Source organism: Oryzias latipes, chromosome 6 (genome assembly GCF_053564925.1).
Source record: "Oryzias latipes strain Hd-rR chromosome 6, Olatipes_Hd-rR_3.1".
NCBI lineage: Eukaryota > Metazoa > Chordata > Actinopteri > Beloniformes > Adrianichthyidae > Oryzias > Oryzias latipes.
Window position 1 is genome coordinate 7,159,487 of NC_136242.1, and position 15,955 is coordinate 7,175,441.

General features: G+C 37.3%; 1 protein-coding gene and 1 long non-coding RNA gene across 3 annotated transcripts in view; both read left to right on the top strand.

Annotated features, from left to right (window-relative positions):
- Window positions 1–473: 473 nt before the first annotated feature.
- Window positions 474–15,955, top strand: part of slc13a1 (solute carrier family 13 member 1) — a 43,278-nt gene continuing 27,796 nt past the window's right edge. The window contains exons 1-4 of one of the 2 annotated variants that reach the window (XM_011475720.4): window positions 474–670; window positions 4,461–4,768; window positions 13,412–13,540; window positions 14,649–14,785. In XM_011475720.4, the coding sequence (XP_011474022.1) occupies window positions 4,664–4,768; window positions 13,412–13,540; window positions 14,649–14,785 (371 nt within the window). In that variant the 5' untranslated portion in view covers window positions 474–670; window positions 4,461–4,663. The remainder of the gene's footprint in view (window positions 671–4,460; window positions 4,769–13,411; window positions 13,541–14,648; window positions 14,786–15,955) is intronic. The other variant, XM_078948332.1, reaches the window with a different exon arrangement.
- LOC144992404 (uncharacterized) lies at window positions 7,047–9,401 on the top strand. Its single transcript, XR_013656312.1, has 4 exons — window positions 7,047–7,150; window positions 7,494–7,605; window positions 7,714–7,973; window positions 8,965–9,401. It is a non-coding gene; the product is annotated as an uncharacterized LOC144992404 (long non-coding RNA).

Consider the following 15,955-nt stretch of genomic DNA (forward strand, 5'->3'; position numbering starts at 1 on the left):
TAAAATACTAGCAAAAGTGGAAACAGAGTTTTATATTTGGTACAGAAAAGAAAAAAAAAAATTTCAAAACATTTCATCAACTGTGGTGTTAATGATCAATCAAAAGCTTACACTGCATCTAAAACATCAGAATAGTCTTTATTGGTCGATGTGTGGTAGTGGTGGTGGGGAATACATCAGGGGATCAGCAGTGCCAAAAAAGAACATACATTTGTACCTGTGCTCTAAATATAAGTGAAAAAAATAAGGGCCATCAAACAACAAGAAGCACAAACAAAAATGAGACGGTACACGTGATATCAGATGGCAGGACAGTGCATGAGGAAGAGGGGGAGCCACTAGTACTCCCTTATGCAACTGTTATTGGAATTAACAAGGCCACTTCCAGCACTTGGTTAATAAAAGATGATTAGATATAAGTTTATATTTTAACAATGCTTTTGTTTTGCTTTTATGACAGTTCCTATGAACATAGTTGGGAAAAGCTCCATCCTTCAGTGTCATGCTAATGATTACTCGGGTACTAAGAAAAGCTATGTTTTTAAATCTATAAAACAGATCAGGTGAGCCAAATTTTTGAGGAATAGAACTTTTGCATTTCATCTATGTCCTTGAGAGTTCTAAAACTGACACAAAAAGCTGAGATTTTTCCTACTTGGACAATTACAAGGTAGGTGTTAAGTACTGCTGTGGTTTACAGTGTGTGATTTTAATGTTAAAATGAATAGGTTCTTATTTCTTTTTTTTTGTTTTAGTTTCTTTAGTGTAGAAATCTTCATTTCACACTGACTTTATAGAAACAGAAATTCAGCAATTTTAAATAGACAATTTTTTAAAACTTTGTGGCAGATAAATTTTGTGGGTATTACATGTGCAAAGAATTAAGAACTCGTGTGCTATTGTATGTGTAGTGTTATGTGTTAAAATATTTAAATGATAAAATACATATTTGATGCATTTATAAATAAGAGTTGTGTTTAGTGTTGCAGTGCATCATTTTTCACCAGACTGAAATACATTTTTGATTCTAAAGCATCTTCAACGACAGCAGTGCGAGGAAACATTCCTTCTATATGAAAACCATGGTTGTCCTGCAACATTCTTTTGTACAAACAAAGTTTTGAACTGAATCATTTATAATCATGCACAAAGTTCATTTTTTCATAAAATCTCCTACATCGATTTACAGTAAGTTTCATACAGTGATCCTTCGCTGTATCGCAGTGAATAAGTGTTGCTGTGTCACGAAGGGGCCCATTGTTCATCACCTGACAGGGGGCTCAAACTTAAGGTCAGCCTCATGGTAGAGGGGGGAGGATGGGTGGAGGAACCGGACAAAACTGGGGAAGAAGAGGCCAACAACACAGACAGATTGCTAATGACCTCATGGCAACACTTGTGGATCATGTGGTAAACAGTGGCGGACTTAGCAGTTTGGGGGCCCCAGGGCGAAAAATAACATCGGCCTCTCTGCAGTTGTTGAAATAGCTTTTTTTTTTTTAAATGCTCACCTAAAGTGTAAATCACCGAATAACTTCCTCACTGGTCCACTTCAAGACAATATCAATGTCAAAAATGCAAATGTTTTGATAAAATTTTAAAAACTAACATCAAATTTAAATATTAAAGAAAAATATTTTACAATGTTTACTTCATTTTTACTTGGAGAAAGATTGTTTCTAAAATGCACTAATTTGTTAATCCTCACTTCCTAGAAAGAACAATTTAGGATTTTCTGTCTTTTCTTTAAGTTGTCATGTTTTAATAGAGAGGACAAAAGACAGAAAAGGTATGTTCTAAAAGTTGAACAAAGTTTTTTAGTTTTTATTCTGTCAAAGTTTTTCCTATTTCATCCGACTTCCAGCACTTTGGGAACTTTGGGAACAAATGTCTTGCTTTCTCTTTACCATTTCTTTTTTTCACAGCCGAACGGATCACCTTGCTTATTTTGACCAGGATTTAGAAATTGCTTTGAATCCTCATTTAATCTCTGCAAGTGTAGTGTCATGGTTTCCAGCCAAAAAGTCATATTAACGCCAGCAAACGATAGATAGATATTGCAATCTCGCGCCAGGCCGTACCCATATCCGCAGCAGGTCTCCAAGGTGAAGAGCCTCTCGCATGTTATCTGCAATATTTTGCAGATGTTTTTCTGCAATATATACATATATATATATATATATGAAATCACATCCACCATTTTTGCAGTCAGACAAAAACATGAAATAGTGGAATGCTAGTGTCATGTGTCATTTTGACAACGCTGACACTTTCATTGACTTAAATACTTGCCTTTGCAGATCAAATTATCCATTTTGATTTAAGGGACTTGGTTTTGAAATATGAACATTTTGATCATGTGACTGTGTAAATTGACTCACTTTTTCAGGTTATCTACCATGTTTTGCGGTTTGCACTAACTGTTTTGATAAACTGCCTTAACAGTGGTGCAAACCTTAATACTGTTGTAAGAAATGTACCAAAATGAATGAGAAAAACTGTATTTATCACTAGTTTGAATTTTTACTCTTCTGTTGTACATTGAAAAAAACCTTTGTGGTTTGGAAACTGAGTTAATTTCTTCAAAAAAGTTCAAGTTCTATACAAATGACCATAACTAGAAAAAAACATTTTGGCTTTGTTGAAAAGTTGATGCTTAAAAGAATAAACAATACTGTCCCGAGTGCTCCAATTACCACAGGCACCACTGTCACCTTCACTTTCCAGGCTTTCTCCAGTTCTTCTCTGAGTCCCTGGTATTTCTCCAGTTTCTCATGTTCCTTCTTCCTGATGTTCCCATCGCTTGGCACTGCCACATCCACCACAACGGCTTTCCTCTGTTCTTTATCCACCACTACAATGTATGGTTGGTTTGCCATTACCATCCTATCAGTCTGGATCTGGAAGTCCCACAGGATCTTTGCCCTCTCATTCTCTACCACCTTCGGAGGTGTTTCCCATTTTGACCTTGGGGTTTCCAGTCCATATTCTGCACACATGTTCCTGTATATTATATTCCAGCCACTTGGTTGTGGCATTCCATGTATGCTTTCCCTGCCAGCATCTTACGTCCTGCAGTTATGTGCTGGATTGTTTCAGGCGCCTCTTTGCACAGCCTACACCTTGGGTCTTGTCTGGTGTGGTAGATCTACACCTTGGGTCTTGTCTGGTGTGGTAGATCTACACCTTGGGTCTTGTCTGGTGTGGTAGATCTGAGCCTCTATGGCTCTGGTGCTCAGGGCTTGTTCCTGGGATGCCAGGATGAGTGCTTCGGTGCTGTCCTGTAGGCCAGCCCTTTCTAGCCATTGGTAGGACTTCTTGATATCAGCCACTTCAGTTATGGTCCGGTGGGACATCCCATGCAGGGGTTTGTCCTCCCATGAGGATCTGTCCTCCAGTACTGTATCCTCTGGTCTCCATTGCCTGAGAAATTCACTGAGCACACTGTCAGTTGGGGCCTTGAGCTTGTTGTATTCCTGCATCTTGGATGTTTTCATCCTAGTGGCTTCTAGTCCTTGGCCTCCTTCCTTGCTGCTATCTTACAGTCTCAGGGTGCTGGATTTGGGATGGAACCCCCAATGTATGGTGAGGAGCTTTGACTGAACACCAATGTGTTCTCTTAGTTTTCGTCCAACAACATGCTTCATAGGTTAATTGGTTACTCTAAATTGTCCCTAGGTGTGACTGCATGGGTGTATGATTTGTGACAACTTGTCCAGGATGTTCCCTGCCTTCACCCACGAGAGACCTGACTAGGCTCTGGCAGCCCTGTGACCACAAAAGGGGACAAACGGGCGTTAGAAAATGAATGAACATTACATTTCTGCCATGTTATAAGACTTGACAAAAAGCTACACTTTCAACCATTATTAGTGTTTTGTTTTTATAAGAGAACAATGTTATAAATAAAGGGAATAACGGTTTTCTTTCAAAGAAATAATTTTTTTCCAGGGAATTTTCTGGCTAGAAATCAATTTTGGTTGGTAGACTTTGCATGTTACCAGCTACCCTGGATGGTACCTAAAAAAGTCAATTTAGAGCCCTGGCTACAGCAGACCCCTGGAAAGACATTTCAATCCAGAAAGCACAACAGGAAGAGCAAAATACTGCACAGGACCCTCAAGAGATTCCCCTGCAAATAAATGTGAAAGAAAACCAAAAATAGTTTAGCACATAAAAATTTCCATCACATCCCCTCCTCTTAAAGTATTCAAATGGACCCTCCATGTTTTAAAAATCTACAAATGCATAACATCCAGATAATGACATGAAATTGAGAAATATTAGCTTAAGGAATAAAAGACTATGCTCAGAAACTAATCATAATAATAATCATAAGGTTGTCACAAAAAGACATTTATGAACGTGAAACAGTTTTTACTTTGTCTTCTACATTTACACCTGAAAGTATAAAGACCTGTGTCTGCACGTATAACCTTCATTTCTCACTTTTGTGTTAGCACAGAGATAACGCTTACTGAGGCTCGGTGTCTTGCTCAAGAGGGAAAATCAGCAGATATAAATGCGTGACCTGCAACCTAAACAGTTGAGGACAACGTGACCGTGTTCAAACCTGCTTGACACCTGGGTCAATCAACACCTTTTCCAAGTCTCACAACTGAACAGCTCCACGATTACAACAGGAAGGCAAAGAAGTAAAGCAATGCTCAGCAACATTCAGAAAAGACTATGGAATTTCCGCAGCTTTCTCTTAATCATCCTCACACCACTGCTCCTGCTACCTATTCCCCTTGTCATCAGGACAAAGGTGAGTTTCTTTATAACTGTATGTATTACAAGTGTGATAAACATAAAAAAAGAGTTGGAACTGGAAAAGAATATATCAAGTTGATAAGAACAATATAAGAATTGTGATTTTATTACTTTCTGATTCTCTTACCCCGAGACTAATGGTGCTTAAATCTTTTTTACTTGATTACTTTTTTTTAAAGTTAACTGTTGAAAACAAAAAAAACCTCAAGGGGCTTGAACTATGAATACTATTTAGATCTTTATATGTCTGAAAAAAAATATATTTGTTTATTTGTAATTGATTCTTTTTTTTGTTTACTCATTACTGTTATCCAATTGCTATCATGTCTAGGAAACAAAAGAAAATCTAGGCTTTTGCTTGGCCAAAGATTATGTCTGGAATGTATGGAGTTATTTCAGTCTCAATAATCAGAAATGCACACAACCGGTTTTACAAATACACACGCTCCGATTCACAAATGTCATTTTATGCAAACGTGAAAAATAAATTCGGAAATACACACCCTGTGTTTCACAAACACACAGATTATGTTTCACAAATGCACACTAAATGTTTTACAAATGCACAATAAGTGTTTCTCACAAATGTGCACACTGTTTTTCACATAAACATTTTAGGAATTCACAATAAATGTATCAGAAATGCACAGTAAGTGCTTCACAAACGTGACTTTTAGGTACACATGTGATGTGAACTCACAGATCATTCGAACTGCAGACTGTGCATTCAAAATCCCGTTCTCGTTTGTGAATCTCCCCGTGTGTGTGAGAGATTTTTCTACGGTGAATATTGAGACTCATCTGACGGAGCGGGTCAACTAATGTCACCATTGGCTAGTGAATCTGTCAATCAAACTCATCGGCAAAGCAGGCGGGTTCGCTTTTAGCCAATCGAATGGCCCCTTACACTCTTCACTCTCAACTGACGAGGGAGGGAGCTGTTCAGCACAGCAGTTGGGAGGACGCGGGCGGCAAACATGGCGGAGAGTTCTTCAGAACGGGAACAGTCTCAGCCCGTAAGTAATGCACTTATTTTATCATTCCCTCGTTGTACATCTTGTAATGTTATTGAATACTAAGTTGAAGCGGTCTCCTTAGCCAAGTGACATGTGTGAATGCTTTATGAACACTGCAGCCGAGTCGTTTGCAGAGTACCCCCACCGCAAATTAGCTTAGCTTAGCCTGTGCGGTCATATTTTTTATGAAAGCGGGGGAGGACTTATGGTTTTGTCAAGTTTTACCAGCTCTTCACACAACACGAGTAACTACAACCAACCAGGGGCCTCGAAACTAGCCGGCTTTCGACTCAAATTGTGTCTGCCTGCCCTGTGTGAGTGTGAGGGAAGTTTAAGCTAGCGCGTCGGTTCAAGCTAGATATACAGCCAATGTAGGTTCTTAACATGATTCATAAGGAGCCAAGGGGAAAACATGCCGGATTTACAGCAGCACAGAAAGTTTAATAAAAAGTATTGATTTAGAGACGGGGATTTGTTTAAACACTGATGCTATGCTAACTAGCTAGTAAGTTAGCTGTCCCGTGTGCTGCCTTTATGTAAACGCGATCCGGGTTAAAGTTAGACAGTCTTTTCACAACCCAGACTTTAAGACGGGGTGGATATGTGCAACAAAGTTAATTCATATGACATTCATGAAAACGGCATTTTTTAAACATAACATACATGAATCCACTGAGAATGAAAGAAGCCTCATTAACGTTTCTAACGTTAGAACCCGTATTCATTGTGATGACCAGCCCTATGAGATTGTGTCAGAGTGACAGCCACTAAATTCCCCGTATCTTTACTTCCAATGACAAAATGACAAGAATCCCAAACATTGTGTTTTTAGGCTGTTTTGTAGTCAATAAGTAGTCACAGAAAGGGCGGATGGGAGAAATCTGCTGTCAACAGTGATTTGAGTAGAAGTTACTGTAAGTATTACACACAGGCTTCCTGTGATCAGTGTCTTGTCTCTGATATTTTTTTAAAGCTGTTCTTTACTACAAGCTCAAGTTATCATAGCAAGAGTGTTTTAAAAAATTCACCTTTCTAATATTTGAAAATTATGTAATTTAATCTCAGACAGCTAAATGATCCATCCATGTTTGTTGTGTTTTTATTTATTCTCTAGGAATTGCTGAAGCGTGACATCCTAAATACCTTTCTATTCTATTCTATTTCATATTTTATCATCCTATTGTATTACTGTTTTACCTGTCAATTGGGAATTTAGCATTTTTGCCCCTGTAAATATCTGTCAGTTGAAAGTATTTGTACTTGTATTCCATAGATCTTGTACCTGAGAAGATAGCAGAGAACAACTGTGCAGACTTGGCCTTCTTCAGTGACGCTGTGAACGTTTATGGCTTACCTCTGAGGTATTCATGTTATTCATAAAGAAATATTTTATTCACATATCAGGCAGTATAAGTACTTGGTTTTTTGTACAAAAATAAAATAACTTTTTTTAGACTCCTCTGAAAACAAAGCCAACTCTAAAACTTTCCCCTCGTGAATAACATTTTACCCCCCCTTAACAGTCTCTCTCACCTCATTTTTTTCCCCAGTGATACATGTAACCCACTCCTGCAATTTATCTAACCTAGAAATTCTACTTATTGGCATCATACATAAGAACATTACATTTTAAGTTGATGTGTACCGTATTGGCGATGCATTTGTAATTATGTGTTTGAGACATGATTTTCATGTTATTGTCAGGGTGAGAGGAGATCACGGAGGAGAAAACGTGGGCATAGCCGAGTTAATGCTCACAGTACGTACAACTGACACAAACGGCTTCATTGTGGGAAAAGTGTACACACAATCAACGGTGAGTTGAACCTAGTTTTAGATGCTTTAATATATACATAAAAGTGAATGATGTATTAAAAATAAATCTGACAATATAATATTTCTTTTTGCTTTTTTCCAAATACAGGATTGAGCCCCTCTGGTGTGATGTCTTCATGACTGTTACTGGTTTATATTACAACATCCTGCACTCTCCTGAGGACCAAGACTTGCTCAATATCAGTAACATCACGTATTCTGCTGCCATTACATCTTCCTACCACGCATTCAGGCCAGTTTGGATGTCTTTAGTGACGCGTGGGACAGCCAATCAGGACGGAGCAAAGCATGACACCAAATCAGCTGTGGCATTTGGGCTTGACCCAGAACCCTGTTTCTGATCCCCGGGTAAGTGCTTTATTTCAGTGTTTTTCAACCTTTGTTCTCTTGTTCCACGGTCTGACACCGGACTCTGTGGAAAGTTACACCGCTAAAGACAAGCTTTAGCTGGTATTTTTGTTATAACTGAGCGACTTTATCAGCAGAATTAAAAACAAGGAAGTGAAAACTTTAACCACTTCTCATTGGTCAGACTGATGACATGTGATTAAGCCTTCAAGAATGATTGGTGGAGACAGTTAAAGGGGCGGGACTTTTCCTTACAAGGTTATAGCTGCAGCTAAATCACGGTACTGTCAACCTTATCAAAATGTATTTTATAGAATTAAATAAACACAAAGAAAAAGTCATTTTAAGATCTTTTATATTCCTAACTACTCAGTGTTTTATCAGTGCCTGTTTGGATGAACAAAGAGCTGATTTCCTGGAGATGGGAAATGGTTTTAGATCAGTGAAGTAGGGCAATTCCCCACGGCACACTTGACCATCTCCCACGGCACACTTGACCATCTCCCACGGCACACTATTGTGCCGCGGCACACACACTGGTTGAAAAACACTGCTTTATTTAATCTCACTGTACTGGACAACTGATTTGTGTGCAGTTCGACTAAAGTGGAAAGTATCAAGAACAGTATGATGAAATCACAATGACTACAAGGAATTTTCATCAAAAATGAATGAAAAGTATTATTGTTGTGTGGTGCAAACTATTTCCCTAAATTGTTTGGTTTTTTAAATCAAGTAGGAAGAATAGCACATCTGCAAGTTCAAAATGCATCACAATGTTTGGCATTATGAGCCATCAGCTGTACTAATCTCACTACTTTGTTAAGAGTCACTTATTTGCAAATTATAAACAGTTATGGAGATATGAGGTCTGCCTGCTAGAAACAATATAAGTCATTATTAGTGGGTCTCTGTTCCTACATAATCTAAAACATTAAAAAAAACAGTGCTGTTCATAAACAGTATCTTTTTTTTTTTTTTTTTTTGTCAGGGTATGCTGGTTCCAGAGATTGAATGGGAGGAGAGTGGATCCATGGCTGAACCTCATCCTGGGATCAATGTCCTGGAATGGGACAGTCACCTTTTGGGTCCACAAATGTTGGAACTGCAAGACGACATCAATCCATTGTTTAATTCAGACCGTGTGGGAGTGGACCTACATCTTTACTGTCCCGTTTGTTTAGAACTTAATTTAGGCGACATAATTACATACAGAAGAAGAGAGACTGAGGGGAGTAAGACAGAGTTCAAATCAATACTGCTGTATTGTTCAAGGGACTTCATTGTATGTAAGGAAGTTATGAAAATTAGTTCCACTTTAAATAAAATTCAAATCAGTAGAGATCCCACATTTGCTTAAATTTTGATGTTTTAATCTGTCCATGTTTTCACTGAATTTTACTCTGCAATAAAGGGTGAATGTTTGCACTTTGTTGTTCTATGACCATCTTTTGTTGTGTAGTATTTAACCAGCTATAAAACCCAGAGAGATGAGGATCTTTTTTGCAAGGGTGACCTGGCCAAGAGGTGTATATGTATATGGTTACAATATAAAATCAATGACATTTGAGTTATTAAAAAAATAAAATTAAGGTCCATCAAAGTGACTTTGGGCTGAGCAGGGGAGGTGTATATTGGGCGTCTGTGATTGACAGTGAGATGAACTTGAGGTAATGTAGTCCCACTGCGTGGTACGGAGCAAAGTGATGCCAGTTTCTCCACAAAACCTTCTGTGGAAGTTAAAGATTTTTCTCCTCCACCTTCAGATGATCACGACCGAAGGGAACCGTGTCTGAGTGTTGAAATGACGCTAGCATGAAAGCTAAGAGAATAACGTACAAACAATCCCGAGTGAAACATTCATTTTAAATCTCATGACCAGTACAGAGTTCGATGGATTCTATGTCAACTGCATTCAACCACTGTTGCCTTGCTCCCAGGTCCACTGAAAAGTTGCACAAGCCAGTAATTTTTGACAACCCAAGGCAGATAAACCGACAAGCCATGCTAAGGCTAACACGCTAACGACCGACTGGTACAGAATCAAATATGGGCGGAGCTTTTGCCACCTGCAGAAAGCGTAGAGAAAGTGTAAGGGGCCATTCGATTGGCTAAAAGCGAACCCGCCTGCTTTGCCGATGAGTTTGATTGACAGATTCACTAGCCAATGGTGACATTAGTTGACCCGCTCCGTCAGATGAGTCTCAATATTCACCGTAGAAAAATCTCTCACACACACGGGGAGATTCACAAACGAGAACGGGATTTTGAATGCACAGTCTGCAATTCGAATGATCTGTGAGTTCACATCACATGTGTAACTAAAAATCACGTTTGTGAAGCACTTACTGTGTATTTCTGATACATTTATTGTGAATTTCTAAAATGTTTTTGTGAAAAACAGTGTGCACATTTGTGAGAAACACTTATTGTGCATTTGTAAAACATTTAGTGTGCATTTGTGAAACACAATCTGTGTGTTTGTGAAACACAGGGTGTGTATTTCCGAATTTATTTTTCACGTTTGCATAAAATGACATTTGTGAATCGGAGCGTGTGTATTTGTAAAACCGGTTGTGTGCATTTCTGATTATTGAGACTGAAATAACTCCATAGGAATGTCTTTGATGTCATTATTGTTTAAATTTATTCTAAAGCAAACAAAAACATTTATATGCTTGATACTTCCTTTTTTTCTGTTCCTCATGAGTGTTAACCTACAAGAGATCGTAAACCACTTAGAAAAAGTTTTTCATCATATTTTTTATCAGTTTATTGAACCATTATAAAAAATATTTAATAATAGTGGTTCTCATTCGTTTTGGTTCAGCAGAACTTTATTTTTTCTAAAATTTTTCTAATATTAGACAAGAATCATTAAACCAAAATGTAAAATAGCATGCATACAATTCAGCAAGTTTTAATATCCAACTTAAGGAGTTGGTTCAACGCTTAATTGTTTATCCCATTTTATGTCTTTTTGACTCTGATTGTCATAACAATTTTTTGAAAATAATGGTCCTATATTAAAATGGGCCACAGTTGGTTCAAATCATGTGGTCGCATTCACGAAGAGCTCATTTTTAGGAAAAAATCTAGATTTTCACCTTTTTTTTTTATTTTCAACATTTATGTTGTACGATGGAGTTTTAGGGCCAGTTTACAAACTTAACTTAACTACTACTTTAAAGTCGTAAATGTGCGACAAAAAAAGTCATAACTGTTAAATTACGAGATCATCTGTCGAAACTTTATGAGAAAATCTCGTAAATTTACAAGCTTTTTTCTCGTAAATCTACGAGATAAATCTCTTACATTTACAAAATAGAAATTTACAAGAAAAAAAAGTCATAGATTAACGAGGAAAAAACACCAAAGATGTCTGTTTATCGGACCCTAGCTGGAAGATGAGAGATGTGGAGAATTTTGTGAAGCTTTATTTCCGAATAGGTTTAAAAAACAAAGAAACCCTGAACCTTTTGACGACTCAAAATCAGATTATTGTCAGTGCAGCCGGCATTAAAGGGTTCGGTGTCGGTAAAGCGGAGTTTCTTAAGTAAAATAAGGAGTTCAGAGACACGTTTGGGTGTAAGGACCACTACTTTATCTTCCTTTTTATTCACATACCCAGAAGTCCATTTGTCTCATTACATCATGAACTTGTCATGCGCAGAACACCAATGTGTAAACAGTTACAGTTACAGTCATCCTCCAGATGAAACGTCCTGTCTCAACATAAAACAAGATGAATGAAAATAGTCTGTCATATTAGGATTAGAACGTTGAAAAATTGCTCCTCCTCAGAAGCGTCACACAGACGTAGAGATCTGGTCTTTAGTGGAGGATGAAAGGATGGAAGTGGACATCTGCAGGGACACCGATGTCTTCAGCAACGGTCTGCAGAGATCCTGCAAGTCACCCATCAATACATAAAACATTAATAAATCATAAATCAAATTAATGAGCTTCCAAACATTTGGAACATTCAGCTCACCTGTTCAATTAAGTATAGTAGGTTTGCTCTGCTCTGTATGCTCACTTTCACTTTAATCTGGTCAAGTCGAGTTTTTTTCTTGTAAATTGACGACTTTAAATCTCGTAATTTTACTTTTTTTTTTGGTGGCCCTAAGACACCGTAGTACTGTTGTAGATTTATAACTAATGTATTTCGTTTAGACTCTATATTCTTATTATAGAATATTTTGTTAATGATTTTAAGAAATAAATGTTGCAAACAAATGAAATCAACAGAAACAGTAATGGGCTACAAACTACGTTAAAATAATCTATTAGTTTCCCAAAAGCATCTAACAAGCTGTTTTCACACTAGAGCTATATTACTTTTGAGTACATCAAGTTTTTTTCCATGTTTGTTTTGTTACATTTAAGTACTTTATTTCAGTAAACTATTTTATTGCTCCGCCATTTAAATAGTTGTTGGTCACACAATAATAGTTTTACCTGGGAACTTTTACTTAAATCCTCAGAAAAGACGCATACATGTTAATGAGACTAGTTAGCAACGATTAAATACATTTCTTGAACAGTAGATGCTGATAGCAAAGACAAACTGAAGAACCCAATGTTTTCTACTTTGGAGTGCCCATTTAACTTTAAAAACCTCAAATACATTCCAAACTTGTTTATGAAACCTGTGTCAGCATACTTCAAATGACCAACAATTAATTTTTATGCAAAAAGAAGAGGTTAGATCGTTTACCTTTCTCTGCATTCTTTGAATGAAACCTTCTGCTTTGTAACTGTATGTGGGTATTTATGTTGTGTTTCTCATTTGTACACTTGCAGTGTTTGTGTTGTGTGTTTAAAACTTTGTTAAAAAACAATAAAAAGTATTTAAAAAAGAAGAGATTTAGGTTAGAATAAGAATATAGGGAAATGACTTTCTAGAAAATATAACAGTGCAATGACAAAATAATGGAATCGTTAAAAAGTGTTCAGTAGCCACTGAGGGCATATTGCACAATAATATTGTATAGTTGCAATAAATAAAAGCACCATGTTAAAATCTATTTTTAGTTTATCACTTTCCAGTATCTTGCTACCTTTCACTGTGCAATAAAAGGGAGCAGAAAGTAGATTACTCTAGAAGTATTTTTGTAGTTGTAGTATAATCTCGCAGAAGCCAGACATTTATTGAGCCAAAGATAAAGCAACAGTAACATATAAAGAGAAAGCCATTTATTACCCCGGGCAACCACAGTCAAGTGAAACATCTAGGGTTTAGATTTGTAGAAGGAATAGATAAAAAATGTATTTCTCCTAAACACTTGTCATCTTTTGTCACATTCCTTAAAATAAGTAACGTGGAGGATGCATTTACTAAATGCTGTGTAACCTATGAGCAAATAATGTATATCTAGAATTTCCTTTTAACAAAATTACTCTTTTTTTGTTTATTTGTTTTTTTTATTGTTTAGGAGGCAGAATGTGCCTTTGTGATGCTCCTGATGGCAGTGTATTGGGTGACAGAGATCCTTCCCTTGTCCATTACTGCTATGCTACCTGCTGTCCTCTTTCCTTTATTTGGCATTATGAAGTCCTCTGATGTAAGTATCCCTAAGCCTTACTTCTGAACCAAAATAATCAAAAGTTAATATATAAACCTAAAAGGGTTTGGACTAGATATTTGAATTTAAAAATGAAGGACTTTGTAATAAAGTTTTCAAAAAGTCAGCAATGCTCAACCCCCTAGATGCTTTTCTAGATGGGCTGGCGAATTCAACCAAGCCAACCTGAAACCACTCAGAAAAGAGCTTACAACCCTTCCTCAACCTGATACCTCTAGACCACCTCACTATTATGATGTGCATTTAGCCCACTTGTTAGACACCAAACCATTTTATGCACAACTGCAGGTACTAGGCTTACAGTGAAAGCATTACAGGAAAGTTTCAACAATATTCAGTCAGGGAGCTGCTAAACAGAGTGTTATCAGGAGCTCTTATTAATCACAATATCTCCAACAAGTCCTTAACTCTTCGTACTATTTATGAGGTGTGGATGACAGGGGAGGATTTCAGACTTCAATAAACACAGAGTTCATCCCTTTGATCTGGAAATAGGAGACCGAAAGGATAACACGTCTTATGCCGACTTGTCTGCAATTGGTATAAAAGTAATTACAGGAGATAGATAAGTCACCCCCATCTGTGGTGCAAGATAACAAATTCTGTCTGACCTTGTCGACAACCTGTGGACTTTTAGACGTTTAGACGGCTCCTGTGAGCTTCTGACTGTAAAACGCTTTAGGTCTTAATCAAGGTAGAAAATCCATTTACCTTCTTCAACAAAGGTGTTGGGCAGCACTACTCTTGGGTGTACTGATCACTGAGAACCTCTCTTGATCCAACAACAGCAGTGGTTTCTTCTCATTGTTTTGAAAAGGATCCTCTATCCTCTATCTTCATAAATATCCCTTCATATGTAGTAACTTGTTAAACCCTACATATGACAGATAAACCCACCAAGCTTCTTTAGTCTGGGTGGAGACTGTAGACTCTGCAAGGTAAAATGTCTGAGTCATATCCAGCAAACTCATATTGACCTTCTTGCACTGTGCTGCCATAAACTTTATGATGCTGAACTCTACCTCGCCTACATCCCATACCTCTTCTGCCTCTGATATGCTGAAACTTTCAACTGCTTTTCTTTCAGGTGGCAAAGTGGTATTTTAAAGACTTCCACTTCTTGCTTGTGGGTGTGATTTGCCTCGCCACATCCATTGAAAAATGGGGCCTGCATCGCAGGATTGCATTGAGACTTGTCACACTGGTGGGAGTCAACCCTGCGTGGTAAGCACCTACCTCCCATGTTTCTTGTGTGTTTCTGCTGTTTTACCCTGTGCTAATGACATGTTGATGTTGTTGGTGGCTTTATATTCCACCAATCCCTTTAGAAAAAGCAAAACAAAATTCAAGCAAAATAGTTATATGAGAGAGCTGAAAAACCTATTCAATTAAATGGTTAATAAGGGCATATGTGAAAACATTTATTGAGAAGACCTGGGGGGTATTCCAGGAATTATGTTTAAACTACCCTGACTTTAACCCTGAACTCTGGCTGAAATCTGCCTGAACTTGCTTACTCTGGGTATGTCGGTTCCAAAAGACTGGATATGAGTTGGCGTCATTACACTCGACTTGGTAACCCTGGGTTAATGCACGTGCATGTCAAGTACATAAAGACATTCTCAATAAATATATATATATATATATATATATATATATATATATATATATATATATATATATATATATATATGTATATATATATATATATATATACACATATATATATATATATATGTGTATATATATATAACTTATCCAATTTTGCCAACTTTAAGGAATTAGTTCCATTGGTAACAATTGAGTTAAATTTATTCAACTTAATTTCTTACGTCTATAAAACTCAATAGTTGTTAATACAACTTACATATTTATTTAACTAAATGTCATATTATTCCATTTCAAGCAACATCCTAGGCCACATTTACACTGCAGGTCTTGATGCCCATATCCGATTTTCTGACTATATCCGATTTTTTTGATGACCCGCTTACATCATCTTTTAAAAGTGACCCATATCCGATTTTTGCATTTACACTATACAATGCTGAAACTATCAAACGTAGATGTTCTGAGGACTACGTAACGTAGAAGCATGTCCTCGAACAGCAAAATCAGCACACAAAAGCACCTTAATGAGTCATGTGATCTCAGTTGGTGGTGTCCTGAGTTGACGTCACTGACGTACGACTCGCATTTACTGGGGAATATCCGATTTGTCTGCTTACATGGCACACGCAAATGCACGTATCCGATTTATTTCCACATATGAATGAGGCCTGTATCCGATCTGAGAGAATCGGAATCCATGCGCTTTTTTCCTGCTAACACGTTCACCGGTCATATCATATCATATCTGTGCCACGAGAGAAAGAAAATCGGAATTGGATCACT